The following is a 24,616-nucleotide window of genomic DNA, read 5'->3' as shown; positions in this document are numbered from 1 at the left end:
TAGTGTTGATTTAACATTGAATCTCCACAATCAGTAAGGGAAAAAACAGTGAGAACCTGGCTAATTATCTCTGCAGCCTTCGTAGACCTAATGAAAGCCTAAAATGTTAAAGAATATGATCATTGTGCGCACCACCAGCCTCCTTCTCTAGTCCTCTTCTGTGATTCGCAACCGGGGAGCGTCATGTGAAGCGAGGCCGGCAAAGAGGAAACATTTGTAGGTTATGTTAAGTTATGGTAGGTTAGGTTAGGTTAGGTTAGGTTAGGTTAAGTTGGGTTATGTTAGGTTAGGTTAAGTTAGGTTGGATTGGTTGGGTTATGATTGGGTAAATGTGTCTGTTTCCGTGCGTTGAGAATAACAAGAACAGCAGCAATAATGATAAAGACGATGTTTGTGGTGTAAACTGGGCACAGCCATATGCTCATCCCATTATAGGGGAAAAAAAAGTAGACATTAAGAGATGTTAACAGTTAAAGTATACGTACGAGTGTTAGACGTTCACAGTCACCTGCTTGGATGGCACTTATATATTATCTATTTATCTATCCATCTACCTATCCATCTATCTATCTACCTATCCATCTATCCATCTATCTATCTATCTATCTATCTATCTATCTATCAATGAGAGAGAGAGAGAGAGAGAGAGAGAGAGAGAGAGAGAGAGAGAGAGGGAGAGAGAGAGAGAGAATCTATGTCGGTCTGGAAAATATGATCTTTAAAATCTGAGTCCTAACAAACTCAACAGAATATCACCGGGAGCTGAGCTGGCGACTCGCGACTGGCGATGGAGGGAGAGACTTGTGAGGCATCCCCTCCCCTCCACCACGCCTCCTCCTACTCCTCCTCCTCCTCTCCTCCTCCTCCTCCTCCTGCAACCATCACGAACCAGCTTTCCCACAGCATACCTCATTCTCCTTCCCCTCTATGTTCATTCTGTTTCCCCACACCAATACAAGAAGTAAATGGATAAACCGATACCTTCATTACAGACCAATCTGTTCTCCTCCTCCTCCTCCTCCTCCTCCTCCTGCCCTCCTCCTCCTCCTCCTCCTCCTCCTCCTCCTCCTCCTTTTTTCTCCTCCTTCTCCTTACACAATTCCCACAGATCCCAACCCAACCAAACACGTGATGGAGTTAAGGAGAAAGAAAAAGAAGAAAGCAATGCGGAGGAAAAATAATATATGCTTCTGGTGAAAACTCTCCAAAACAGGAGGTACTGGTGGAAAACAAGAAAATAAATGCAGTGCACTTTAAGAAGAATCCCTCTTACAATCCCTTACAGCTTCAGTAAGATTCATGTTTTTTGCTGCGTCGTGAGAGGAGATGCCCACACTGCAGCCTGGGATTAGTGAAGCTGTCTGTTCTCTGGGTTACCTTGCTCGTGTCCTTCTCTCTGCCTTCAGATGCTCAGGGATATGTTTTCCTCGCCTTGGGATGAGCTTATGGTCTTTGCTGTCCCACGAAAATTCATTCTATGTTTCATGGAGCCTTTCATACGTTTCAGAATGTCAACAGATCTTTACGTGTCTCAAGCTGTGTAGAGCAATGGCTTCCAGTCACATGGTGAGTGTGTACCACTTTAAATTTTTAATGATAGGCGTGCTCTCACTGTTTCTCTTCATTCCCGCTGTTAAGGCTGTCCTGCTGTGATGATCTAACGTTGTCATGACTTTAAGGACCCTCTGTAGAAAACCGTGGCACTCCAGCTTAATGATAAAATACCAGAGAGGTCTTTCCGTTATCTACGTGTGATGAGTGCGGAGAAAATGAGGACACCACCCTCTTTCAGGAAGCTTCCGAATTAGTGTGAGGATCCTTGCCGGTTCCTGAAGTGGATGTAATGAACTACCATATTGTCACAGTATTCCCCGAGGAAGTTTGATCAGCCAACTGACGTAGAAATATTACTCCGAGAAACAAATGTAGCATCATCGACACGTATATTTCACTTCCTTTGGAGTTTCTAGTGATTGTTGTTGTTCATTACGATGTGTCATCACTTCCTGTCAGAGAATGCTGTGCTGGTTTAAGTTTACGATCGCAAACTTCCAAAACACCTTATGTGTGTGTAGAATGATGACGCCTCCTGACCTGAGAGTTTCCAGAAAAAAATACTAATTCTAAGTAGCCTCATTCCCTGACTTGGCATTATACATTATTGTACCAATAGACTTCTTTCGAGGAGCCTTGGGAGCATGTGTAGGCATTCCAGTTTGGGAACTTTTGAGTTAGTCATACACACCTAACCATAATGTTTTTAGGACAGTTTTCTCTGCACACCATGGCACCCACCATAAGCCACTAACAAAGAGGAATTAATCTGAGTTCATTTATATACCGAAGTTATCCTGTAATCTTACTGAAGGTCACGATCACCCCTCACCTCAGACCATCGTAATGAAGCATCAACACCACCACCTCGCCCTCTTGATATCCTTGTGTCTATGGACTTATTCCTCCCCGCCTGGCCTGTCACCTGACGCTGTTCAGCCGTGGTGATCACACCTCACGCTCACCACGCCAAGCCACCTCTTATATCACTAGGGCCGCGGCTCATTACTCTTTATATTTATGTGCTAATAACAAATAAGCAATAGCAGAAAATGTCTTGCAAACTGGGAAATGAGCCTCAGTATAAACTCAGTTTACAAATGTGATGTTTTCTTTAATTTCCGTTACATCCTTCCGTACTCTGTCGCAATTCTATTGACAAAGTATACACTTATATTATTAAGTGAGTAAAAGTTTTTTTCTATTTTGCAGGAAGGACGAGGCAAGTATTCCCTAAGCTTCACCGCCGTCCCAACACGCTCCGTCTCCTTCCTCACTATTGGATCAAAGTGAATCAAGCTTTCGTACTCAGCAGACTCGAAGAGACGCGAGATTTGCCAGGTTCAGAGAGAGAGAGAGAGAGAGAGAGAGAGAGAGAGAGAGAGAGAAGCAAACTCTCAGAAACTCAAGACAGTCAGAGAAAGCAAAGGTCTCAAAAATCTACACACGGAGTCTGGTCGTGAGAAGGAAGGTCAGAGCAGCAAGATCAAACCTTTTCATCCCTGCGTGAGTGTGGCAAGTGGCAGCAAGTTTGATCTGCACGGCGGCACAGATGAACTACGACACAAACATGCACGAGCTGGTACGGGAATCGGACTCAGCCTTCACTCTAAGCATGAACAGTGATGAGAGTGATGACGGCAGGTTGAGCTCTCCCTCCAGTAATATGTCCACGCTGAATGACTCGCTGTCCCTTGATGACATACTGGACGAGGGCGGAGGGTACTCGAGGCGCAGGAAGTTCAACCTGTCGCTGATTGACTTGGAGCGGCTGTTCCCGAGCATGGAGGCGGTGTCGGCAGATATGCAGGTGTTTCTCATCGCCGTGTACTCCCTGGCGGCGGCTCTCAGTCTGCTGGGCAACGTGACGGTCATCCTCGTCCTGGCGTTCGGCAAGAGGTGAGTGTGTGTGTGTGTGTGTGTGTGTGTGTGTGTGTGTGTGTCTCTGTGTGTGTGTGTGTGTGTGTGTGTGTGTGTGTGTGTGTGTGTGTGTGTGTGTGTGTCTGTCTGTGTGTGTGTGTGTGTGTGTCTGTGTGTGTGTGTGTGTGTGTGTGTGTGTGTGTGTGTGTGTGTGTGTGTGTGTGTGTGTGTGTGTGTGTGTGTGTGTGTGTGTGTGCGTGTGTGTGCATGATTTATTTCTAGTTTTACGTAAGTCTCTCTCTCTCTCTCTCTCTCTCTCTCTCTCTCTCTCTCTCTCTCTCTCTCTCTTGAGATGCAGCGTGGCGGAAGGTGTCCCGCCCCCAAAAGGTTCACAAGTTAACCTCTTCCTCCCAAGCGAAAAAGTAGGTCAGGGAGAGGAGGATAATTGGTATTGTGACAGAATTATCTTTAATAGAAATCATTTTGATAGCGAACCACACACACACACACACACACACACACACACACACACACACACACACACACACACAAACACACACACACACACACACACAGAGAGAGGTAGTAATTCAGATACGTCCTCTTACTGCTACAGATCCTCAGTGCGATGTTACCTGATCAACCTGGCGGTGTCTGACATCACCATGGCCGCCTTCTGCATTCCCTTTTCCTACACCAGGTACGTTCACCCCCATTCTGTTCATCCACGCAGACGGCATGTGGTTATTACCGCAGCGCCATGAGTCACGTGTGCTCTTAATGAGTCAATCAGTCAGTCGGTTAGTCAGGCAGTCAGGTAGTCGGGCAGAGAGGAGCAATCACGCTGCTACATCTCCTCTCAGGCTGAAGTTATCGCTCAAACTCACACGCGCACCAGCTTTTAATGACCTGACTTGTTTGCAGTGTTGTGCTGAATGCCTGGCTGTGGTATTGAAGTGGTTATGTGTGTGTGTGTGTGTGTGTGTTTGTGTGTGTATGTGTGTGTGTATTGACCATTCAGAAACGTTTGTACGCCGCCCCTAAGCTACTTTCACGACTCGTTAAAGTTACACAGGTTTAAATTTTGAGGGTGTTTTTCTTTACGGTTCTAGCAATAGATTAGCAAGATTTCTACATAATTAACAGAAGCAACACTATTGAGAACCAGGCTTATCGTCTCTGTGACCTTCGAAGTTAGTCGTGATATGAGAGCAAAGCGTTTCTGAATAAGACCTCATGTGTTTGTTTAGTTATTAGCAGCTGTGTGTGGCATTCTTCGCTGTTACTCGTGTTTTGCTTGTTTTCACGCTTGTTTTTTTTTTGGTATGTGTTTTGTTAAAGGTTGTTTTCTCTTCCACTGTATTGAGAGAGAGAGAGAGAGAGAGAGAGAGAGAGAGAGAGAGAGAGAGAGAGAGAGAGAGAGAGAGAGAGAGAGAGAGAGAGAGAGAGAGAGAACAGAACCCACACACACACACACACACATAACCATAATCGTATAGAGGAGATGGAAGCATTGTCTTATTTTAATTATTTTTCCACGCTTAGTAATTAAGGGAGTGACAACGAGGCGCCCTCTGGTGATTACCATTTGCTGCCTTAATGAACTCTGTCAGGACCCCCAGGGAGGAGGAGGAGGAGGAGGAGGATGCCAAGTGAAGGTGAGGCGAAGAGACAGGGAGAAGCTCAATACACGACGTAATAGTTCTCTCTCTCTCTCTCTCTCTCTCTCTCTCTCTCTCTCTCTCTCTCTCTCTCTCTCTCTCTCTCTGGCATGTCACGTGACTTCCCATCTTCGGAACAGGATTAAGCATCAGCCAAATATTTAGGTCGTGTTAATATTGTTGTTGTTTTTTTTACCTCAAGGATTCTTTACAACATGTGTGTGTAAAGGTGACTGGTACTGTTGTATACCTGTCCTGTGCCGAACTAAAACAATCACCCTCTAAAGACGAGCTCATTCCGGGTCACTGCTGGACGATATTTAAAGATTCATTTTAATTATTCTATTCTAAAATGAATGCATGGGCGAAAAGATACTGGACATAAAATTAACTTATCAGAATCTACAATCTGATTTACATTTTTTTTATATGTTGACTATCATACTTCTTGATTGCGAAGCGGTCTTCATAAAACTATTGATTTTAAGTTTGCTTTCAGAAACTATTGAGGGCTTTGAAAGAAAATCCTTCATATTTACTTCAATACTATTGTTTGTGAAGCCACAAGTTCTTTATTTCTGCAAATCCTTCCCCGCAGGACCTTCTATGTAAGGAATGGTTAAACTTTGGACTCAGGCCACCTGCTGCCATCCACTTAGGAGCGCTGTTTGCTGAGTGAGTGAACAAAGAAGTGTGGAAAAGTCTTCTTTCCTTTGTGTCAGTTTCTTAAAGAAATATCACATTTTTAAATCTTGTTGCAGTTTCATAAGTTATAACGGCAGTTTCTCGAGCTAAGAGGGAAACGAGAGGGCTCACAACTCAATATTTTTAGGTAGCACTTTCTGAGCGTCACTGCGTACAGTACTTTGATGAACATATGAACGTATGTAATTCATCTTTCTGCTGTATCTGTCACTACTGCGGGTCCATTAATACAATGATACTAATGAATGATGAAATGGAAAAAAGAAAGCTTTTGTGGGGAACAGAGAGAGAGAACTTCTTTGCAAGCTGATGCTCTCCTGTGATCAGAAAATCATTCATTGGCACTGTAAGTGGATTGATCTCTTGTGTTTTTTTTTTTTTTTCGTGTACCAGTAATTCTAGCTCACTGGTATTTTATGCCTTATTTTGATAAAAGATTCGGCATAACGTACATACGCACGGAAATAGATCAGTATAATATGAAAGCAATAGTATTTACGTAATGTTGTGGCGCCTGTAAAGAAAAACTGCTCCAACCTTGCAATCCAGCACGGTTCCATATTAGAGTCCCTGGAAGTGTTGCTAAAGTCTTTTCGAAATGATCCAGAAAACAAAATCAGCGTGTTTTCTGCTTGCTCCGCGGAAATAAAAGGGAGATTTTTTTTTTCTAGGTCTCCCGAAAAATATCAGTCATTCTCACTTGCATCAAGTCACCTCTTCAGTGTTAGCGATAAGCACACCCAGTACAACACAGCTTCATTACACGCCGCACATCACAACCAGTCACGTATTGATCGCTGATCAAGGAAAAATTACAGCACTAGCCACGGCTGATAGGAAGCAGTGTTATGAAAAGAGGTCTCCTGCTATCACTGAAGAGAAAGGCATGTCAGTGCATGGTGAGAAAGACCTAAAACGAAAACTTCAGAATGGCCAAAGGGGAATGCAAAGAATAATGTTTGGGATGATAAGTAGAGATAAGGAAACATTAGGAAGCAGATTAAAGTTGAAGACATATTGACTACATTCAACAGAAAAAAAAGGACATGGACAGGACACAGCCTACGCCGGACAAATGACGGTTGGCCAATTAGAGATACGGAATGTCGGAGCTGAGAGATAAGAAGTTTGGTGGCATTGTGTGGAGGAGATAATCAGGTGATAGGGGTAAGTGGAGAAGTTCTGGGGAGGCCTTTGTCTTGTGAGGGACACGTGGAGGCTAATGATGATGATGATAATGATGATGATAATGATGACGATGATGATGGTAATGATGATGATGATGATGATGATGATGATGATGATGATAATGGTGACGATGATGATGGTAATGATGATAATGATAATGATGAAGAATATTTGTAATTTGACGCAGTTTATATATGTCCGAAAAAAAATAAATAAAACTTTCCTTTTGTCGCAATGTCTCATTTTTATCAGTTCATAAGTTTTGTGCTGTTATGAAAACAAACAGGAACGTAAGATGTGATATCCTTATTGACCTTCCTTGTTTACAGAGCACGAAGATTACGGGGAAGTTGATATCAGCCAGACGAGCTAATGTTTATTGAGAGAATGGGCGCGTGCCGTCCTGCTCGTGAAGGGTCTGGCTGATACGAATTGAAGGCGAGTGATGCTCGAGGGTTATTAAGTTTGCCAATAAAGCTGCGAGAAGAACCGAAAGTAGAATATGTCGGATAAACTTGACGTCAAGAGCATGAAAACAATAAATTCAGGAAGCAGCAAGTGGCACGCGCAGAGTAGTGGCGCCGCTGAACAATGCAGCGTAACACAGGTATGGCGCAACAATGAAACGTATCCGAGATTAAGGCAGATAATGGGAGGCTGCTGAGAGAGAAACTTCATTAAGGAAACGAGAGTAGTGTATCAAGAAGCCTCAGTGTTTGCCGAGTCTGGTGCGCTGCGGTGGCGGGAGGATGAAGCCCCCAGCGCGAGAAAGTCACGCCTCGGCAGGAGCGAATGTGGTTCGCGAGGAAAGAATACCTGAACTAATTTTGAGAGTTTTGACAACACCAGTCTTTTACGTTCTGCTTGTTTCGTCTTGTTCGCTTCCTGTTGCTGTAATTATTCTGTTTTATTGTTATCTGCTTATACATCTATTTTTAGCTTGTCTTAGTGTTTGCTTCCTACCCTGTGGATTTTCCTGTTGAAATTATTAGGCAAATTCTCTCTCTCTCTCTCTCTCTCTCTCTCTCTCTCTCTCTCTCTCTCTCTCTCTCTCTCTCTCTCTCTCTCTCTCTCTCTCTCTCTCTCTCTCTCTCTCTCTCTCTCTCTCTCTCTCTCTCTCTCTCTCTATATATATATATATATATATATATATATATATATATATATATATATATATATATATATATATATATATATATATATATGTGGTATTTTTCCAGATGTTGATTTCCTGCTCCGTAGACTCGTGTAACTTTTACCAGCGTCGTCATTAACATTGGCAAGGCTTTATTCCGTGTTCCTCATTTCGCTTGATTGTCCGTCAATTTCTAGACAAGTTTCTAAAGTTAATGACGGGGAATAATCAAAATTATACAATAAACGCTGACCATCTCGGTGAGTGTGCATTGCTTCTCAAGGGATTCAGAGTTAGCTTTGATATCTATTCAAGTCACGGGAAGTCCGTTTCCTCCTGCCCTCCCTCGCTTGGATTACTTAATGGTGTTCCGTAAAGGTGAACCAGTCAGCCAGTTAGCTACACCCTGCCCTCTCCCACCAGTCAGCGCCACATCAAGCTGAACTTCATCATCATCAGCAGCAGCAGTCAATATGATTTTAGTACTGTACAAAACTTTTCCACAATAGTTAGGAGGGCAAGTCAGGGTACCATACTAAACACTAAGGGCGTAAACTGTCCTCGAAGCCTTTAGCCCTACAGTCCTCTACTACCTTCCAATACTTGGTTCCGCAATCCTCCAGTTTCTCAGTCGACCCCCCCCACCCCTCCTTCCTTTAGTCTTTCCCAGTACCAAGTTTCCCAGTCACTTAGAGTCACGGTCCCCTCAGCCTTGCACTCGGGAACCCCTGTACTTCAAAGCTTCCAATCTCGCTAGTTCACGTTTAAGTTCATATTCAGAAACACCTCTGCGCCGCACCTCCCACTACATTCTAAAGACTATAGTTGAAGTGACATGGGTATTTATTTATTTATTTATTATTTATTTTTTTTTAACGGTTCTAGTGACAGCTTAACGAGATTTTGTATAGTTAACGGAGAGAAACATTCTTGAGAATCTGGCTAATCACCTGTGGACCTTCGAAAAACAGTCGTGGTGAGACAGCAAAGCGTTTCTAAGTACGGGTCTCTTCGAAGCAGCTTCAACAGGACGCTTAGTTTTTAGTTTGCAATAATTGACGTTAAAGTTCTGTCGCTGGAGTGTCATCTGAGCATCGAGGACATTCCAACACCTGGGAGTGAGGAGCGTGGGGTGCTTTGTAAACACGAGTACTTCCCGCCCGTAACTCCAGCTCGTGTTGGTTCAGCGAGCCGTTCACTCTCTCACGAAACGATGCGTCAAGTTGTGACCAGGATGTTAATGTGTGGAAGGTGACTCGGGCTGGGCGGGGGCATCACTCGATGGGCCAAATGTTTTTTTCTTAGTTTGGAATAAATACAAGTAAAGAAAAAATATATATCTAAATAAAAGTGTGAAGGAAAGAAAAAAAATTGGGGTGGCCTTTTTATGAAACAGCATGGAGTCCACAACACACACACACACACACACACACACACACACACACACACACACACTTCCTTATTTTCATTCCCCCGCCTTTGTTCCATTGCATCTTTTCCTCCATGAAAGAAAAACTTGAACACCTTGTCATTACAACGCTCTTAGTGGGAAAAAAAAAAAAAAGGTAGGAAACATACAATGGGACAAAATCCACACACACACACACACACACACACACACACACACACACTCGAGTCCAAGGTATACCTATAAAAGAGCTCTGTCTGTTCTCTGTATGCAAATATGTATACAAACTTTTTTCATGCGCTGATTATTTTTTTTTTTTTTTTTATGATGCAACTATATTTTATAACTTGGGTCTTTAAGCGAAACAAATTACCGCGGGAGATGTAGTGCAGCCCCCCTCACTCCTTGCCTCATAATTACTCCTGTTCACCACCTCGCTTTGCATCAACTAAATATTTATTTATTTTCTAACTTTTGGCATGTGGTGACATAACTCCGGCCACATTGCGCTGCACCCTCGTACCTTATCTCTCTCTCCTCTCTCTCTCTCCTTTCCTCTCTCTCTCTCTCTCTCTCTCTCCTCTCTCTCTCTCTCTCTCTCTCTCTCTCTCCTCTCTCTCCTCTCTCTCTCTCTCTCATGTATGTAGGGTAGAAGCATCAATCCTGGAGACAAAACGCTCTTTAATCCGAATGAGGTCCGCACAGTCCTCACTCAGCAAGCACACTCTGTCACCGCGTCACACACCAAAACGGGAAGGTCCTCATGCCTTCGTAAGTATGGACCATGTCAGCTGAGCATCCATGCACCAGCCCAGAGCCACGGCTACACGGATCCATCACACATGATTGGGTGCAACAATACCTCGCACCTCACGCTTTGCATGACACAGTATACCGAGCCAGACTTTTTATGTGTTGTTGTTGTTGTTGTTGTTGTTGCTGTTGTTGTTGTTGTTGTTGTTGTTTCGAATCTTAAAGGGATATGCTTGTACTATAATAATCCTCTCATGCCATACAGTGTTATTTTTGACAACTTCATTCATTTTCATCAAGTCTGAACACAAACACACTGAGCGTCCTCTCATGCGCGTTTAATTTAGCAAAGCCGTAAAAACAATAACATGAGCCTGGGTGTGTCAGGAGTGAGTGGCGCGATGGGGTGACAAATTCAGCTCACTTCCGCCACAGCACCCAGCAAAGCTCGCCTCTCACTCACTGCATGGGGAAAGAGTTACTTTGTGTGTATTAAATACACACACACACAAAAAAAAAAAAAAAAAAAAAAAAAGTATTTCCCAACTAATTCTGGCAGTTCAAAAAAATACGTTAGGGCGAAGTGGCATGTTGTGTGGGTATTCAAGGGAGTGTTTAAAGCTTTTTCCTTCAAGTGAGAGAACGTAATACAATGATATAAGACAATGCCTCATATTCCTAAACGTTCAGGGTCTTGTCTCGACTACACTTAAAACAAGCTTTAGTGAAGATTGCTGGAGTTTTCAGAGGTGTTTTCATTATTCCACTGATAGCTTAATCAACAACGGATCTGCATCATAAGTCTTTGCGCCCTTTAAATGTAGTCCTTATGAGGGAACAAACCGTTAATGGAGTAGTTGTGTCATTAAACTCTTCGTATTATTGCCTTTTCCTCTTCTTTTTTGAGTTGAATACTGTATTGAAAGTCAAAGGGAGGAAGCAGACTTTATTCCATCGAAAGACTACAGCGTAAAATTGAGGTAATGTTTCACAATTATTGGAAAAAAGACCCACGTGCCGAAATGATTCTGTCATGTGCGAGTATTTGCAATTATCGTGCCATTCCCAGTGGTATTAATTGCTCTAGATGGATTGGATTCTGTTGCAGTTTTAATTAAATGGTGATTTGTACTGTTATGTTCATACAATATCCTTTTTTCTAACTACACCGTGAGAGAACAATCCTTTCTTCTCCTCTTCCTCCTCCTCCTCCTCCTCTCCACCAGTACCGCCACCACACTTAGACGCGCCACAAACAGACCTCAGCTTGGTACGGGACTTTATTTGTATTCATTATTTCTTCATCATATTCTTGTGTTTTAATTAAATCTCTCATTCTAATAATCGTGCACAAGTTTGAGAGAGAGAGAGAGAGAGAGAGAGAGAGAGAGAGAGAGAGAGAGAGAGAGAGAGAGAGAGGTGACTGGCAGGAGCACATTACAGTACCCCACCAAAATGCCCTGCCCACAGCTTCATGTTCCACCGGTGGATATTCGCCCCAGAGTTCTGCCGCGTGGTGGCGTTCATGCAGCACGTGTCGGTCACCTGCAGCGTGTACACCCTCGTGGCTATTGGTGTGGACAGGTGAGCAACTGGCAGGTGTGTCTGGACGGGGTGGGAACGGGGAATGAGAGGGTGACGTGGCTAGTTAACAAAAAAGGAAAAAAAAAAAAGTCTGTTCTAAAAATTAGTCAAGTTAACCCTTTGACTGTTATTTGGTGTATCTTTCTTTCATTACTAATCGCTGTGAGACATCTTTACTTGTCCTACAGCCACCTCCAAGCTTTAAAGTGAGAAGAATTTGTAATATCCATTCTTTTCGTCCCCTCCTTCATTGTAAATGCTTATAAATATTTCACGCATTACTTCTGGTGTTGTTAATTGTCTCGTATCGAAGTGAAAGGGTTAAGGAGCAGGGTGAATATAAAACAGTATTTGATAGACGTAAGATTAAATTTCCTTCATTATAGTTTTGATTTTTCAACCCTAGCCTTCCCTTATGGTCCAATCCCTGCATATATTTTTCTGACTGTCTCTCGTGAAGTTCATATAATTCTTGACGACACCTAACCACGTAATCAACAAACCACCACCTGTTTAATTGCTCTTTACACGTCACACACGGAGTAGTCAGTACTGTGAAATGTTTTACACATATAATGCTTTGTGTTTTACTCTTTTAGATTTTATGGTTCATTTGTTTTATTTTTTTTTTCTAGAGGTTCACAGGTAAGGCAAAGTTAAGGTGTTTTGTGCTTTATCTATTATCTATCAGGTTTTATTGTTGAACTGCGTTCTATTTATATATTCTCAAATCGTTTCCATGACATTGTATTAAGAGTTTTAATTTTACAGTAGTTCTAAAAGCTTTGGTCGATAAACATCTATCACTCTATCTATTAGTGTCTCCCTCCCCGGCAGACACAAGGCACTCATCCACCCGCTCAATACCCGCTGGACCAAGTCACGCTCGCGGCTGGTGATCGGCTGCATCTGGGTGTTCTCCGTCGGGATCTCCATCGTGCCGCTCGTTGTGTCCGACGCCGAGCGATTCAACTGGGGCGGCGAGTGAGTATTACCTGCAGCACCCTCACCATTTGTTTGCGAAAGACGCCTGATTGGAGGAGCGGGTTCCGTTTACTCTGCACATTGTTCGGTGGTTTGTATGCGTGGTGCAGTGTATCGTAGCGTGTCGCAGCGCGGGCAAAGCGTTGGGCGGTCTGATAGCCTCTCCACGACCATCAGTTAAAAGGTTACAGTTATGGCGGGACACAAAAAAGTACTTGGATGTTGTTGCTTAATGTTTTCCAATCTCACCATATAGTATTGTTGTCGGTGCATTTTTTTTTTTTTTTTATCAGTTGTAGCATCACTGATCTTTGCTCTCTCTCTCTCTCTCTCTCTCTCCTCTCTCTCTCTCTCTCTCTCTCTCTCTCTCTCTCTCTCGCCAGGTGGTATTACGAGTGCAAGGAGCAGTGGCCGCGGACACAGAACGAGGTGTACGAGAAGACCTACACGGTGGTGCTGTTCGTGCTGACCTTCGCCCTGCCGGTGGGAGGGCTGGGCTACACCTACCTGTCCATCGTGGCCATGATGTGCACCTACAGGATGCCAGGCAATGCAGAGCCCTCCAGGGACCAGCACCACCTGCACGCCAAGATCAAGGTGGGGTGGGGGCAATCGACGAAGTGTGTGTGTGTGTGTGTGTGTGTGTGTGTGTGAGGAGCCCCATGTAATCAACTATCATTTCCCATAATCACATTTGTGACTACAGCCACTGGCGTGGACGCACAGAGTGAATGAAGGGTACTAGTCCCTCCTTTGTCATCAGCCTAATCTGCAAGTAACAGGAAGTGGAGGTGGTTCAAAAGACTGAGTGTGTTGTCAAAAGAGGAGAGGACTTCCACAATGTAAATCCCAATATCAATAGGATAATCACAGTCAGATGCCAGAAAAAGGAGTTCTAAGCTAAGCAGTTCTAAGCTTTACTAGATAAAAAGCTGAAAAGCGTTGCCCCCTGGGGAGGAAGTATATCCGTTAAGCTCTCCTGTACACACATTCGTCTGGCAACAGAGTAAGAGAAGGCGTGGGCTTGTCCGAGAGGCCTTGGTTGTACGGTTAAGTGGAGGGTGAGGCAGCCTAGAGTTTGTGTAACCTTGGTTTGTCATCTTGCCTCAGGGGAAGAATTTAGCTTTTCATGGAGCGGCCTTGGGCTCCAGGATGCTGAGACGAGATAATATTTACAGTTCCACTCCAGCATTGTCCATATAACGTTGCAGATCCTCCGTTCTCTCTCTCTCTCTCTCTCTCTCTCTCTCTCTCTCTCTCTCTCTCTCTCTCTCTCTCTCTCTCTCTCTCTCTCCTCTCTCTCTCTCTCTCTCTCTCTCTCTCTCTCATACACTTTACATCCAGTATATTTTCCCGGGGTCAGTGAACTCCCTTATCTTTACACATGCTAAGAACTGATACCGCACGTGTTGTAAAATAAGTAGGGAGATTTGCGCTTCAGTGAGAGGAGAGGCGGACTGAAGCGGCTGGGTCTTTGTGGGACTTGGCCTTTGTGGTGCACGCTGGAGATGTGGATAGCAGAGGGACTCGAGTGAGTGAATGGAAGCTGCATTGTGCAGGAAGATTCAGATACGCTTTTTTTTCAGGTTTTTGTGTATTATTCGCTGGCACAAATATCCCAGTAAACCTAACCTAATATAACCTTACCTAACCTATCCCAATGAATTTCGTTTTACGTACACTAGTTAGGATTATTTCTTCTCATTTCAGTGTTCATTTCTGTTTGTATCTTTTACTCATATAGTCATTATCTCTGTTTTATGTGTCAAGATCGGCCAAAGACACAAAAAACGAAAAAAAAAAGTGTCCGTTAAATTTGCCGCTTCTCCCAAAAAGATTGATGGGAGGAGTTTCCAAAAGCTGGCTAATTCAGTTCCGGAAGTGTCTTGATATGATGTGCCGGTGAGTATCGCGGCGTGTGGTGTTGGCCTGTTCTCTCGTTATCAGTAGTGGTGTGGTGGAATTCTCATTCTTCACACTTTGTCAACTTTCTCATGTTCTGTTGTTAAAAATCTCATAAATAAATAAGTATATTTCATGCCGGAGAAACGTCTTCTTGCAACTCCCTCTTATCTTCTCATGTTTTTATCTTCTTATAGCGCCATGTACCCAGTGTTGCTGTAGTCTGCGTCGTAGTGTGGCCCTGAGAACTTCCTCTCTTATCTGGTAATAAAGTTTAAATCTGGGTACTAATCTAATCAGCCTACGTAAGCATTGCTCGAGAGTCCATTTGAATGTCATTTTCATGTAACATATACCACAAACATTTATAATACACTGATTCTATCGTGTATACAGTATTTTCTCTACTATGTAATAAAAAAAATAAAGCTTTCTAGTCTTCAACCTGCTCCGTCTACAAGAAAAGAAACAGCACTACCTGGCTACACTCACTAATCTTATTTTCCACGTTTTTTACCTCGCACATTGACTTACTAGTTCTCTCTGGGTGTTTATTTCTTCATTTGGATAATGTTTTCTTTGTTTGCACTTTACACAAGTACTGTGCTTCGTTTTCTTCACTTACTTCTTTCATTCCTCAATTTCGCCAGCTTGTTCATATCATTTCACATTTATTTATTTATTTATTTATTCTTTTGGGGGGGGGGCGTTACCTCCACGCAGTCTCTGAACACCGTCCTCAGCATAGCGGTGTGTGTGTGTGTGTGTGTGTGTGTGTGTGTGTGTGTGTGTGTGTGTGTGTGTGTGTGTGCGTGTGTGTGTGTGTGTGTGTGTGTGTGTGAGTTGATTTGATGCCATGGATACACAAAAAAATATAAAAAAGAGGCAATAAATGCGAAGTGACAAATGTTTGCAGAATGAGGATTAAGAGTGAGGCTGAATGTATGTGTGTGTGTGTGTGTGTGTGTGTGTGTGTGTGTGTGTGTGTGTGTGTGTGTGTGTGTGTGTGTGTGTGTGTGTGTGTGTGTGTGTGTGTGTGTGTGTGTGTGTGTGTGTGTGTGTGTGTGAGAGAGAGAGAGAGAGAGAGAGAGAGAGAGACGAGAGAGAGAGAGAGAGAGAGAGAGAGAGAGAGAGAGAGCGTGTAGGGGGATAGTTTTAAAAGTGGTGTGGCGGAGGGAATGAAAGGCGAAGAGGGGGGGGAACGGAAGGGAGGGGAACGGAAGGGAGGGGAGGGAAGGAAGCGAGGTGCCGTGAGGGTTATCCGAGCCAACTTTTCTCAAACACTTTTCAGGAAGCCCAAGGAACTTCAGGAACTGTTGCTGGAAGAACCTGCAAGAGTTAAAAAAAAAAAATACTCGGCCAGTTAGCGTTAACACCTTCCCTCTCCTCGCTCCCTCTCCCTCGTCTCCCTATTTCCTCTCATCTGGGCAATGCAACACACGTCACCTGCCTTAATTAGGGGCCTTGAATGAGCGCCACTTGAAGGGCCTCTCTTTCTTTGTGTTACTTACCGCATTTTCCTATCGATATTCGCTTCATACCTTCACCAGGATTAATACTGGTTACCTACCTTTTCTTTTGCACGTGTCTTATGCTGTTGTGTGTGTGTGTGTGTGTGTGTGTGTGAAGGGGTGGGTTGGGTGGGTGTGTACAAGTATTTGATTTTAGTATAAATGCTTTGATTCAAATTTTTGTTGTCCTGTCACTGTGTGTGCTTTGATTCGGTTTAGTTTTAATGAATTCCTGCTTTGTTGACACGTTATGTGTTGTTGTTTATTTATTCATTTATCTCTCTATTTATTTACTTATGCTGCCACCACTGTTCTACATACTCCAGTCTTAATAACTTTATGAATATTATTATTTTTCTGTATTTTCTCGTCAGCGTTGTTAAGAATATATAGTTTCATACAAGTAGGAAGGAATAATACATACTAGTAACTGTCACGTTCCTCAAGCAGTCCTAAATAAGTCAGTGTTGCGGTGGTGGGCAATTCTTTCTTTCTTTCCCCTGACTAGTTTAATCTCTTCCCATATTTTACTCTTAACTTGTTTTTTTTCGCTCACTCAGCGTTTCAAGTTCTCATTTTTCATGTTTCTTTTTGAGCGATATATTCCTGAACTATTTTTCTTCCCAGTTTAGTTGCTTCTCTGCACTTTATTTTATTTTATTTTTTTTCTTGTAACAAGTGGCGGTGCATTTTGATTTGTAACTTCAGTATCGCTTGCAAACATTTTAGCAAACTTATCTAACATGACATATTATTCATATTATCTACTTTAACCGCAAAAAAATAAAAATAAATAATTAAATAAACATGATGCACAAAAGGATTTATCTCTTGAGCTTTTCACTGGTCGCACATTAGCCCGTATTTAGAAACTTTTTGCTCCCTCACCACGACTATTTTCAAAGGACACAGAGATGATTAGCCGGACTCTCAATACTGTTTCTCCTTTTTAATAATGTAGAAATCTTATCTGTCACCAAAGCCGTAAAAACCAGACTTAAAAACCCGCGTAGCTTCAATTAGAGTCTTTTGAAAGTATTGCAGGTGTGGTGCAGCAATGTTTTAGAATATTATCCTTTCTTTGAGCTGAGAACTTATGAATTACAAATTTTCCAGCACGTCCTTCCGCTCGGTAACTTTCCATCCATTTCATCAACCTTCTTTGTACCCTTTGAAACTTTTTTTTTCTTTTTTTTTTTTTTTTTTTTAGGAAAGCTCATAAAAGTTAACCACATATTACTTTTCACAGATCCAGGCAGACACAAACTAAATAACTTTTTTTTTTCTTCTCTTGCAAATCATGAAGCACAACTCACCACACAAGCGTCTTGCCAGAATCATCGGTTTGTTTTCTGATTACTAGTACCTCTCTCTCTCTCTCTCTCTCTCTCTCTCTCTCTCTCTCTCTCTCTCTCTCTCTCTCTCTCTCTCTCTCTCTCTGTCAATTTTCACACATATTTTACCAAGTTATCTGGTTTTTATTTCATTACACCTTATTTACCTCCTAAGTAAATGAAGGGTGCATTATCTTTGTCTGTCCATTGCAATTTTTTCTTCACACAGGGAGTTACTGATGTCACTGTGTGTTGATATAAGTGATCTAGCTCCCTCTTATCAAAATCTTTTATCCCTTCATATTATCTTGTTGCGCCGCATGAAATTAATCAATCAATCAATCAATCTCTCTCTCTCTCTCTCTCTCTCTCTCTCTCTCTCTCTCTCTCTCTCTCTCTCTCTCTCTCTCTCTCTCTCTCTCTATTTTCCTTCCTTATTTCGCACTGGCATTCCTTTCATATTGTGTCCCTTTCTGTCATAAGAAAACACTTAACGCTATAAATTTATTTCTTGTCATTTTTTACCACACTCATTAATTCAGTGCAATCAGGAGGAAGTTATTGCATATATATATATATATATATATATATATATATATATATATATATATATATATATATATATATATATATATATATATATATATATATATATATATATATATATATATATATACAGACAGGGAGAGGCAGGGACTGGTGCTGATGCCTTGGTGGTGGAGAGGCGCGAGTAACAGGTGTGTAGTGCCTGCGTGGTGATGAGGCAAGACCCTCCCCTCTCCCCCCTCACGCACAAGTAAACACCCGCCAATCACTCGCCTTGTCGTTGTTACCTTCCTTGACATCACCGAACACCTCCCCCATTTCCTGTCATATGTGGCTCGCTTCACAAATTACTGATTGCAGTCCACCATTCATTGCTTCATTCTTTTCTTCCTCTTTCATAATCATTAGTGCACTGTTTAACTGCTTGATAAATTTGGGAACGTTTATGGATTTAAGTTGTTTTTTTTTTTTTTTTTGTACAGTCGTCTTCGGAAGTAGAGTAACATTTTGCTCTCCTTTTCAGTGTTTTGTGTTTTTCATCCATCTCAAGTCTGCTGACTGTCTTTTAAGAAACATGAAAATTTATAAATTCTAAGCAGACCAGACTTAATCAAGACTGGAATAAGGAACGCTACACACATTAAACTTGAGCGTTTTTTGTTTATCGAGAGTTGAGGCTGCCACCACCCACCGCATTGACAATTTATAGATTCTAAGCAGATCAGACTTAATCGAGACTGGAAGGAGTAACGATGAACAGTTAGAGTGGTGTGTGTTTACTGACTGTTGACCAAAACAATAGGTAGGAGCTGCCACCACTCACCGTCGTATTTCTCTGGACGCTGCCCGATCAATAACACCGGAGTCTGCACCTTACCTTAAGCCCTCAGGAGTGTGGTGCCGCGCCTCCCTCGAACTTGTCACAGTAGTTTTCTCTGCCTCTTGAATAAATTTTGCCTTTACCTTCCTTTATTCTAGTTTGTTATGAAGTTTTGATAGTGGAGCCATATGACCTCGCTGCTGCGTCGCCTAACACTAATCAGCCAATCAGACAAGTCCTTTCACAACATGTTCTTGTACAGGCTCCTCTCTAACATATTCTTCTCCCACAGGCCCCTCTCTAACATATTCTTCTCCCACAGGCCCCTCTCTAACATATTCTTCTCCCACAGGCCCCTCTCTAATATATTCTCCTCCTACACATATATTCTCTCTCTCTAACACGCCAATCATCCTCCCCCACAGATGATCAACATGATGATCGCCGTGATGGTGTGCTTCGTGCTAAGTTGGCTGCCGCTCCAGGTGCTTCAGTTTCTCATCTACTTCGTGCCTGAGATCACCCGGTGCCGCGGCCGTCAGTGCTTCACCTACTACATGAGCTTCTTCGTGTGCCACTGGGTCGCCATGGCCAACTCCTTCATGAACCCCTTCATCTACTGCTTCATGAGCAAGAACTTCAGGGTGAGAGACAGAGAGAGAGAGAGAGAGAGAGAGAGAGAGAGAGAGAGAGAGACAAGGGTACAATTTTGCCCAAATCAAATATTGCACTGCGTTTTCACGGAAGTTAATTGGTGTTTGCATAAATGTGACAGCAATATGGGTTAGAGAGAGAGATAGATAGAGAGAGAGAGAGAGAGAGAGAGAGAGAGAGAGAGAGAGAGAGAGAGAGAGAGAGAGAGAGAGAGAGAGAGAGAGAGAGAGAGAGAGAGAGAATCATCACTTAAAAAAATAGGACCCAATTAATCTGAGATAGACAAGCCTTGTTGACCAAAATCACCCCATTACCAATGATCGCGGTGCAGACTGGCCTGCGCGCCACACGGGGAGCACACACAGAGGCGAATGTTCTCTTTTCCCAGGAGGACTTTCTGCAGTTCTTGCGCAAGTGTGGCTGCAGGAAGGACGCGAGCCGCCGCCGATCGCCGCCCTGGAGCCACAGTGACCTTGGCTCTTCCTTCCGGTCCATCCTTAATATTACACACAAAACTTCAGGTCAGTAACTCTGGTATTCTCTCTCTCTCTCTCTCTCTCTCTCTCTCTCTCTCTCTCTCTCTCTCTCTCTCTCTCTCTCTCTCTCTCTCTCTCTCTCTCTCTCTCTCTCTGTGCTATGTACTGTGACTGTGTCTTAACACTTGCTCCTAAGACTTTAGAGCAAGGGAACACCAGTGACAAGCCTTTTTTTTTTTAATTTCAGAACCACATTTAAAAAAAAATATGCTGTCACTGCTTAAAATTATAAACAACTACATTTCCTTAATTATCATAAAGGAGGAGGAAGTGTGCATGGTTAGTGCTAAAAAGCCCACAGTGAGGGCGAAGGTTAGGAAGCTGTGTGTTACACACGGTAATGAGTAAACTGCTTACCCGAAAAGAATATAAATTTTTGTTTTTTCTGTAAATTCTTTGAGTCGCACAATTGTGTTACAGGTGGCAAGTCGAGAAAGGAAGGAAAATATTTCGAGGACATCATAAATAGAAAACTTCGAGTCATAATCTACTTGTAGCCTTTCTGGATACCAACCTTTTTTCCTTTGTCTTTCAAACATTTTTGTTCTGTTCAGTTTTATTTTCTTTGTCTCAGCTCCATCCTGTGGGAGGGCTTAACATGGGGCTTGTCACCACACTCTTCCTTTTTTCTGGTCTTCTCCTTGCTTGCCGACCCATAAGCTGTGCGCTGGCGTGACAGATCTGACTTTAAAGCAAAGCCTGCACAGCTGCTGCGTCACCACTGACACTGTCCATGTCCGCACAGACTTTTTTTTCTAGAGTGAATGCTATGCTTGACGTGTTTTCAAAGTCCCACAAAGAAAAGGTGACGTGGGTGAGACGTGGCTCTTATGTATTGCAGTACAGAGCCCCAGCAGAGCAGGCCTGAGAGCGAGGCAGGACGGCCAGCGGGAGGCTGAAGACACTGAGCTCAGGCTCTTACAGGTGTGTGTGTGTGTGTGTGTGTGTGTGTGTGTGTGTGTGTGTGTGTGTTCTTACTTAATTGTATTCCATCTCGCCGTCTACTTCTCAGCCTCGTCTCCCTTCTTTTACCATTACTGGAAGGCCGGTCTGTTGTAATGTTCAGTCCATGACGTGTCATGCTTTTATTCACGATTTTTTAATTACAATCACCATAGAAGGCTTTCTAGTGCCTCCCACCTCCGTTCTTCCCACCTCCCTACCGCAAGAGTTAACCTTTGGCCACCAGTCTATGTTTGCAAATAATTTTTTTTTAAAGTCTTGTTTCCTTCATAACCTTTCTTATCTATTCACATCATAGCAGGCATTATTTCATCCTTTCTCTTTAGAGCGCACGTTCCACGATTTTTTTAAGACTTCAGGTTTCCTATCTAAATGTACTGCTTCGTTCCCACCCCCCATCTCTCCCCAGCCATCACACGGCAGCTTAAAAGACTATCAAGTTTGTCGAAGTTCAGCGAAGTGGAGGGTAGTAAGAAGCAGCAGCGGACGGGGCGCTTCAGGCAAGACTGTGCTGGCCGTGAAGTCATCAGGTAACGCAGTGTAAGGTATTCTAGGTCCTCGTTCATGACTTGTACACTCGGTATGACAAAACTGCAATGTGACGAAGAGTCATATGGGCAATGTACTGACTGTATTCTGAATGGTTACTTATATGCAAACACTTATATTTTACTGATGTCGACAGCTGTCGCCTCCACCGACATGAGGGACCCTTACAAGAAAACCAATGGTGAACACACCCACTCCCCGCCTCCTCTAGGCTGCTTCACTGAGCGTCCAAATGAAGTCCCCTCTTCCGTTCTCCAGCAGTGCTCCCCGACCCTCATGGACACTCAGCTCGCAGACGAAAACTCAGAAATCCCTATTAATAATTGTTTTGCTAAAGTAAACTTGCAAAGAGAAAATTAATGTGAGTGTCGAGCTTGACCGTGAGCGAGTTCGTGGCATGCGGTGGTGTGACTGGCGAAGGAGATTTGCTGTGATGCTCGGCCATGTGCACGTGCAGTCGGTGCGTGGGTCGCGGCCAGCTCATGGCCGCTACCATGGTGTCACGAGCTACGAATGCAATTGTCGCGAGCACCAGTGCTGGTATTAAACTTTTTTTGTTTACATGTTTACCGCAAGGATGAACTACGAACAGAAAATGTGATGTACTTTGCCACAGAAGGCATCAATCCACAGGTTACAATTAAATTTCATAAATATTATTTTCATAAGAGAAACATTGCCATTATCGTTGACGGGGAACGGAGGACTCGCACCGCCTCACCCACTCGATGACTGCACTGCATCCGTCATCATTAGATAAGAACCACTCAACTTGAGAACGCCACCTTCGTCTTCTCCCATGGTTATTTCTTACAGATTTGAGGACCAACAAGATCACCTTCTGTTCACGTATATTATGAATTAATGTCATTATTATTGTCATACTATGAATCTCTGTGTGTAAGAATGTGTGTGTGTGTGTGTGTGTGTGTGTGTGTGTATGTAATCCAAGTGGTATCCCTTAACTGTGATCAAGCACACTCACTTTAGACCGTCTATTGAGCTCCCAGACTGTTATATCAAGTCCATCTAAAACAACCTCAAATGACCCCCAAGGCCAATCACTAACACTCCACTAGACCACACAACAACATCATAGGCCGGCAGTGTGACCAGAGAATGCGGCATTCCCTACTGGTGGTTCCCGTTAGAGAGACCACGCGGCTGCCATCTAAGCTGAACTGATCTTGCAAATATACAACGGCTTGGCAGTATCTTGGAACGTCCAGAAATTGATGGCAGTCAGTTGTAAGGGACAAATATTTATAGAAGTGGCCGAGAATTTCAATTAACTGCACTGACAAAGGATGTGGTCCAAATGTGTTGTTGCTTCATGTCTGCTGTGTCGTTACATGTGGTTCAGGTTGCGTGGTTGGTAAAAAAAAAAAAAACTGTGCGGTAATCCATACTTCTGTTGGTGTACATTCCAGCATTCATCCAGGGTAAGCTGCCAGCGTTGTGGTAAATTTACAGAGCGTCTGGTTTGAGTAATGTTTGTTCCGCTTCTCTCAAACTGCTATTGACTAACATATGGATGTTTATGTATTTGTGATCAGCACCAAAACTCCCCTGTTAGTAAATTTGCTTTGTATTGTAACTGTATGTCTCAAGTGAGATATTTTATCATACTAAACTGTTCTTTCATGACATTGTAAACTTTCATGAAATTCCCACCACGAGTGTCAAGGATCGCTGATAACCATTACAGGTAACCGGCGCTCGGCAGCCAACATTCCATACAAGACCAGTACCTACCACTGACAGGTGTCAACTCTCTTTGTGGTGCTCATGTAATATAATGTCCTTCATTATTCTATTGAAAATTTAATGTATTATATTCATTATTGTTGCTCCTGAAGCTATTTCTGGGAGATTATTTTCCTCCTCTATGAAGCCGACATAAACGTGCTGAAACACCATCAAGGGTTCTTTACTGTCAGAGATTCTCTCCTGTAGGGGGTTCCCTCTCGCCAAGGAATTCCTCCCGTTAGGAATCCCTCTCGCCTCTTGTTATGGGCTCCTCCCATCTGGTATTTGTTCTCTTTAGGGATTTCCTCTAGTCAGGTGTTCTCTCCTGTCAGGAATTTCTTGAACGGGGATCTCTTCCGTCAGGGATTTTCTCTCGTTAGGAGCTCCTCATCGTCAGGGAATTCCTCTCGTCATGGGCTCCAACCGACAGAGATTCCCTCTCGCTATGTCCCCCTCTCGTCAGGAGCTCCTCCCATCAGTAATTTTCTCTCGTCAGGGATTTCTCGTCAGGTATCCTTCCCATCAAAGATTCCCAGCCTCTAGGCATTACACATGGGGTGGGTACAATGTAATGGCTAGAGGAAGATGATGTCAGGGCTGAATTTAATGCACACCATTAATTGCACCACAAAAAGATTTCAAGGGACAGAGTCATATATGCATACCAGCAAACAAAACAAACATTCTCTTTTATTTGTATGTATAGATGACTTCACGTGTCTGTTCATAAGGATATTGACCCTTATCTTACACTTGACAAACTGAAGTACACACACACACACACACACACACACACACACACACACACACACACACACACACACACACACACACACACACACTGTTGCATCACTGTTTCATAAATACCATAATTACTGTCAGACCAATCTCCGCACCACCACTGCTTGTCATCACCACTTCTCAAGTCCCTTCCTCGATTCGCCACTCAAGCAGTCTTGGAGCCGCACACCTGCCAGGACCAGGGGGAGGACTGGCAGGTGTGTCGCCACTGGCATGGGCCGCTCTCTTTAAATACATTTTCATGTAAATAAATGTTGCTCAGAAATTAGTTTTTCTATCCCCATATCTCAGCGCCAGCCCCTCCCACGTCCCCAGGTGTGGTAATCAGTTTTATTATCTGTACTTTTATTCCTTGAAACCTTACCAAACTTATTTTTTGCAAGCAAATGCCTAACGTCAACGTTATGAGAAGTGGAGTT

General features: G+C 43.2%; 1 protein-coding gene across 3 annotated transcripts; it reads left to right on the top strand.

Annotated features, from left to right (window-relative positions):
- Nucleotides 1-1,405: 1,405 nt before the first annotated feature.
- Nucleotides 1,406-23,294, top strand: LOC135103184 (RYamide receptor-like). 3 transcript variants are annotated; one of them, XM_064009283.1, is made up of 11 exons: nt 1,406-1,566; nt 2,767-3,453; nt 4,031-4,114; nt 11,735-11,848; nt 12,686-12,832; nt 13,216-13,429; nt 19,371-19,589; nt 19,988-20,120; nt 20,977-21,059; nt 21,508-21,638; nt 21,784-21,961. In XM_064009283.1, exons 2-11 carry the CDS (start codon nt 3,107-3,109, stop codon nt 21,830-21,832), a joined length of 1,521 nt encoding a protein of 506 aa, XP_063865353.1. In that variant the 5' UTR covers nt 1,406-1,566; nt 2,767-3,106; the 3' UTR covers nt 21,833-21,961. The 3 variants fall into 3 exon arrangements, with proteins under 3 accessions (XP_063865353.1, XP_063865354.1, XP_063865350.1); XM_064009284.1 differs by having other exon boundaries at nt 21,508-21,643; nt 21,784-21,923; XM_064009280.1 differs by having other exon boundaries at nt 1,432-1,566; nt 21,508-21,628; nt 21,784-23,294.
- The last annotated feature ends 1,322 nt before the right edge of the window (nt 23,295-24,616 follow it).

This window comes from Scylla paramamosain, chromosome 1 (assembly GCF_035594125.1).
Source record: "Scylla paramamosain isolate STU-SP2022 chromosome 1, ASM3559412v1, whole genome shotgun sequence".
In the NCBI taxonomy this organism is placed as follows: domain Eukaryota; kingdom Metazoa; phylum Arthropoda; class Malacostraca; order Decapoda; family Portunidae; genus Scylla; species Scylla paramamosain.
This window is presented reverse-complemented; position numbering and strand designations above follow the sequence as displayed.